Genomic DNA, 6,043 nt, shown 5'->3' with positions numbered 1-6,043 from the left:
CTTCTATTTATGTTATTGATGCTTCCAATTTATTTTAGATTCTCCTTCCTTTGCTTTGGTTGAGTAATTGGTGACACTTGAGTTATCAAATTCAGCTGTTGATTGAAAATTGGAATTTGCTGATTGATTTGGATTCCTCTAAAGCTAGTCTTTCCATAGGAGTTGACTCAGACTTGAGGAATCAAATTGATTAGTCCACTTGACTTTCTCTTATTTAGTAAGGGTTAACTAAGTGGGAGCAATAAACAATTCTCATCACACTTGATAAGGATAACTAGGATGAGATTTCCAATTCTTATACCTTGCAATGGTTTTCATGATAATTAATTTACTTTCTTGCCAATTTATTTTCCTGTTTCTTATTTCAAAAACCCAAAAATATACCTTTTTCCATAACCAATAATAAATCATACTACCCTGCAATTCCTTGATAGACGACCTGAGGTTTAAATACTTCGGTTATAAATTTTATTGGGTTTTGTTACTTGTGACAACCAAACTTTTGTACGAAAGAATTTCTTGTCGGTCTAGAAGCTATACTTGCAATGAGAACTTATTTGTGAATTTCTAGACCACACAAAAGTCCGCTCGTCACAAGGCATCTGGCATGAAAGTGAATCTTGAAAAGTCTAAGTTTTTTTGTTCTAAAAATGCAACTACTCGTAGAAGAGATATTTTTACTAGTGTTTCTTCAATACGTTTTGCTTTGGACTTAGGAAGATATCTTGGAGTTAACCTTAATCATTCCTGTACTAGTAGGGCTTCTTTTCATTCGGTGATTGAAAAGGTGAAGGGAAGATTAGCTAATTGGAAAGGTAGGCTTCTAAATAAAGTAGGGAGACTTTGTCTGATCAATTCTGTTGCAGCATCCATTCCCGTCTATCATATGAAGGTATCTCTTTTTCCAAATTGGGTTTGCGATAAATTGTCTTCTATGATGAGACAGTTCCTTTGGAAGGGTCAAGTTGATGGTAGAGGTCTTTCTCTTATTAATTGGAGGACCGTGGTCACTCCAAAGAAATTTGGTGGCCTGGGTGTTAGAGATCCTGCGTGTGTTAATATATTTTTACTTGGTAAATTGGTTTGGCAACTTTTTCATTGTCAGGACAAGCCTTGGGTTACTCTATTGAGGGCGAAGTATCTGAGGAATGTGGGAGTTTTAGATGGCCCTATCCCTTGCAACGCTTCTCATGTTTGGAAGAGTATCTCAAAGGCTTTTGGTGCTCTTAAGGATGCCTTCTCTTGGTGCGTTGGGTCACTTGATCAATCTTTTTGGTTTGACAATTAGAGTATTGAGGGCCCAATTGCTCAAGATGTCCCTTTTGTACATATATCTGACTCTGATTTAACTATTAGAGACGTTTGGAAAGATGGTCAATGGAATCTCCATGATATTTTCTCTATCATTCCAGAAGATGTTAAACAGCGTTTGAATGCTTATAATCCGGATTTGAATGTTGGAGAGAGTTCGGGTTAGTCGTGGGGTGTGGCATCTTCTAGACTCTACTCAGCTAGGAGTGGGTACAGTTGGCTAGCCAAAAGAAAGTTTGACTGGAATGAGCATGATAATTGGTTGTGGGTATGGCGACTGCATATTCCTGAGAAGTACAAGTTCTTGATTTGGCTCAGTCTTCATAATGCCATTCCTATGGCAGAGTTTTATTTGGGTCGTGGCTTAGCTTTATCTAGCACCTGTCATCGGGGTCAGAATGGTTCTGAATCCATTCTTCATTGTCTTCGGGAGTGCCCTAGTGCCAAGGAGGTCTGGAACCTTTTAGGCCTGTATTCAAATAACTCGGATTTACATGATTGGCTCTACAGAGGTACAAGGAGTGAAGATACGTTTCTTTTCTTTTCGACCATCTGGTGGATTTGGAGAAGCAGGAATCATGACTTATTTAATATAGATGATTCTTGGAGTGCTAGAAAGTGGTGAGTTTGATTCGTAGTTCAGTAAGGGAGTTTCACACTATTTTTGCTATGCATCAATCTTTGTCTCCTCCTTCGCTTTGTTTGCATTGGGTTCCACCTCCAGTTCATTCTGTTAAATTGAATTGTGATGTTAGTTATTTTGCTCCATTTGGCTATGCTGGTTTTGGTTGTATCATTCGCAATCCTGATGGATGTTGGTTGAAAGGTTGCACTGGAAAAGTCGAAGTGTGCAGTGTTCTATTTGCTGAATTGTATGTAATTTAGAGAGGTTTACTTCTTGCTTGGGAGAGTGGATTTCGTGAGGTTATTTGTGAAACAAACTATTTAGAAGCTCTTTTCTTGGTAAACCAAAGAATGCTTGGTAAGGATATTCCGGAATGGGATTTGGCAAAGCATATACAGGAGGTTATGAATTGGAATTGGAGAGTCTCTATTCTTTTAATTCAAAGGAATGCAAATAGTGTTGCAGATTGTATGGCTAAAGCAGCTGCTTCTGTTGCAGACATTCACTCAAATTGGAGCCAACCATGGAGTGAGCTTCAACATCTAATAGATTTAGATATGAACCTAGCCAATTAATTTGGTTTTGTCTCTTTTTTTTTTCTTTCTTTTCTATTTAGTCACCAAAGAAAGAAAGCAATAAATGAACATAAAACATAAATTTGTATTAATTGAAATTAAATGTAACAAAAGTATCCATAAACATAAAAGAGACAAAATAAAGGAAATTACAAGATAAATAAAGAAGATAAATACAAGAAGGCATGAAAACATAAAGGAAACTACATTAAAACAAGAATTAAAGACTGAAATTAAAGGAAATTAAACTAAACCTAACCTAATTCTAGATAGAGGGGGGAAGCTTCTCTCTCTAGAAACTAAGAGAAGAACATAAGAAAAGCTAAACCTAATTGCCCCCTTGTTTCCACTTGAATTGGGGTTGAAATAGCTTCAGAAATGAGTTGGGTTGGGTTTTGGAGGCCCAGAATTTGCCCCCAGCGATTTGCATTAATGAGCTCACGTGACTCGTGTCACGCATACGCGTGGGTCACGCGTTCGTGTCGCCAAGCTCACACTTGTGCGTGCGCACGCATCGCTTTTGCGCACGCACGGATCGCTGAATCTTCCAAACTTCATTTCTTCATAGTTTCTTCCCTTTTGCATGCTCTTTTCCTCACTTCTTCAATCAATACTTGTCTTGGAAACCTGAAATCACTTAACAAATACATAAAGGCACCAAATGGGATTAAAGTGAATAAAATTAACTAATTTAGGCACAAAAGAGCATGTTTTTTTACTTTCAAGCACAATTTAAGAAATCATGAAACTATGCTATTTTAATGGATAAGTGCAAGAAAAGTTGATGAAATCCACCCAAATAGAGCAAATAAATACCATGAAATGTGGATTCATCACAATTCCTTCATGAATTTATCATATAGTGGCATTTGTTCAAGTGTTTCTATGAATAGAATGTTAACGTGTAGTGTCTTGAATATCTCCAAGAATTTAGAGTATTAATTTTCCTTGTTCTCCCCCTTGAGCCTTTGAAGGTATGGGATTCTTGGCTTGTATTCCTCTTGAGAAACTTGAAGTTGAGGTGTAGGGACGTGTTCCTCTTGATGGTTGGTCTCCTCCTTTGCTTCTTCAAATGCTTGTCTTCTTCAGATTGTTTGTCATTGCTTGTTACTTTATTGCCCACCATCCTTCCACTTCTCAAAGTAATAGCCTTACATTCTTCTCTTGGGCTTGGAATTGTGTCACTGGGAAAAATATTTGTAGGTTTTGCTAATTGTTGAGCAATTTGTCCTACTTGTATTTTCAAGTTTTTGATAAAGGCTTTAGTTTCCTACATGAAGTTTTGAGTGGTTTGCACAAAAGTAGAGGTGTTTTGGGAGAGTTTTTCTAAGGCAATTTTTATATGGAAAAGCTTTTGAGGAATTTGGGATTCTTGTGATGGTTGGGGAGGTTGTGAGGATTGGTGGTTGTGATTAAAGTTGCTGGATTGATGATGGGGTTGAAGTTATTTTGTTGATGGTTGTTATTGAAATTGTTTTGGTGAAGGTTATTATTGAAGTTATTTTGCCTCTGACCTTGATTTTTTCACCCAAAGTTGGGGTGATTTCTCCACCCAAGATTGTATGTCTTAGAGAAAAGGTCATTGTTAGGTGCTCTTGAAGAATTCTCTAGATAATTTGCTTGCTCAGCAAAGGAATAGCCATAATCAAAACTTTCACCTTGAGAGATTCCTCTACTCAAATCATAGGAACCATCTTGTGTATTTACGATTGAGACTTGCATATTTCCTAATTGTTGAGTGATGACATTGATTTGCTGTGACATGGCTTTGTTTTGAGCTAGAAGGGTGTTTAGTGCATCCAACTTCATTACTCTGTTTCTCATTGTTCTTTCGGAGTAGTATAAGTATTGATTATTAGCCACTATTTTAATCAACTCCAAAGCTTCATCAGTAGTCTTCTTCATGTGCAGAAATCCTCCAACTGAGTTATCCAATGAAATCCTTGAAGTAGGAGTAATACCATCATAGAAAATCTGGAGTTGCACCTAGTCAGAAAATATATCCGGCAGACACTTCTTCAACATCTCCTTGTACCTCCCCCAGGTTTCATAAAGAGACTCTTTGTCTTATTGTCTAAACATTTGGATTTCCATTCTCAGCTTTGTCAACCTCTGAGGTGGAAAAAATTTTGTTAAAAATTTTATTCACCAAATCCTCCTAGGTTGCTATACTCTCCTTGGGTTGAGTTTCAAGCCATTGCTTGGCCCAGTTTCTCACAGAGAATGGGAATAACAACAACTGATAAACCTCAGTGGGGAATTCATTAGTCTTGACTGTGTTACAGATTCGGAGGAAGTTAGAGACATGTCGGTTATGATCCTCTTGAGGACTTCCACCAAATTGACAATTTTATTGAACCATTGTGATGAGTTGGGGCTTCAACTCGAAGTTATTAGCATTCACAGTAGGAGTGACAATGCTACTGCCATAATGCCCAGAATTTGGAGTAGTGAAAGAACCAAGAGTCCTCCTAACTTGTTGGTCATTTAGAATATTAGGGGTAATCACATTGTTACTGTTAGCTGCCATATTGAATTCAGGCTCTTCTTTAACTTCCTCTTCAATTTCTTCTCCAACTCTCTGGTCTCTGACTTGTTTTCTTTGCCTCCAAAGAGTCCTTTTAATTTTGGGATAAAATTGAAGAGGGTCTTTATTCCTATTTTATGTATAATCACATTGGTGCGTGGAATTTAACTTTGCACAATTGAACCAGCAAGTGCACTGGGTCGTCCAAGTAATACCTGAGGTGAGTCAGGGTCGATCTCATGAGGATTGTCAGCTTGGATCAAAGAGTGGTTATCTTGTAAATCTTAGTTAGGCGGAAAAAAACGTTGTGTAGTTGTTTAAGCGCATAAAAGGTAAAATAAAGATAACGTTACTCAGTGCTTGTGAATCTAATAATAGGAGGATGGTTAAGACTTCAAAGATGCTTTGTTCTTCTGGATCAATACTTTCTTACTGTCTACCCCAACTGTGAATGATTTCTTCTATAGCAGGCTGTATGTGATCAATGCCGATTTGAGCGGCTGCCAATCTTCCTCTAGGCTGAACACCAGGTTTAGTGCGCATCCAGTCTGAATGAGGGTGAAGCTCCCACAGTTCATTCCCTTGGTGATCCTACTCAAAACACTATAGATAAGGTCGAATCTTCCGGATCAGAGAATGTTGTGCCTTGGTTCTGGCCTTTATCACAAAGACCCTAATCTCCCCAGACCTCGGCTGAACTGATGTCTCGAGAAGTCCCTAACAAAGTCGTGGATTAGCCGTCTAAGAGACGTATCCTCAAGCTAATGGTTCAGTAATATTTGATGAAAGATGCTCACTGAACCCATGTAGAATAGAGATAACTTGTGATGATTCAACTCATTCATAAGATTGAAGAACGAAGATACGTCTTAGGAGAGAATCAAACACGAATTGAAATAGAACAGTAGTACTTTTATTAATCCATAAAACTCAGCAGAGCTCCTAACCTTAACCTAAGAGGTTAGTGACTCATAATATACAAAAGTAGTAAAGTATTCGAATGGG

General features: G+C 37.8%; 1 protein-coding gene across 1 annotated transcript; it reads left to right on the top strand.

The window, feature by feature from the left end:
• Positions 887-2,196, top strand: LOC107615326. Its single transcript, XM_016317408.1, has 4 exons — positions 887-1,254; positions 1,357-1,472; positions 1,656-1,932; positions 2,067-2,196. Exons 1-4 carry the CDS (start codon positions 887-889, stop codon positions 2,194-2,196), a joined length of 891 nt encoding a protein of 296 aa, XP_016172894.1.

Source organism: Arachis ipaensis, chromosome B09 (assembly GCF_000816755.2).
Source record: "Arachis ipaensis cultivar K30076 chromosome B09, Araip1.1, whole genome shotgun sequence".
Classification (NCBI taxonomy): Eukaryota; Viridiplantae; Streptophyta; class Magnoliopsida; order Fabales; family Fabaceae; genus Arachis; species Arachis ipaensis.
The sequence above is the reverse complement of the archived record's forward strand: the minus strand, read 5'-3'. Positions and strand labels throughout refer to the sequence as shown.

Excerpts from the sequence above, each read along its gene's own strand:
- LOC107615326 (XM_016317408.1), top strand. The coding sequence starts at position 887 with ATGAAGGTATCTCTTTTTCCAAATTGGGTTTGCGATAAATTGTCTTCT. Across the intron at positions 1,255-1,356 it reads GCCTTCTCTTGGTGCGTTGG|AGACGTTTGGAAAGATGGTC; the intron begins GTCACTTGATCA and ends TTTAACTATTAG. Across the intron at positions 1,473-1,655 it reads GAATGTTGGAGAGAGTTCGG|AGTTTTATTTGGGTCGTGGC; the intron begins GTTAGTCGTGGG and ends TTCCTATGGCAG.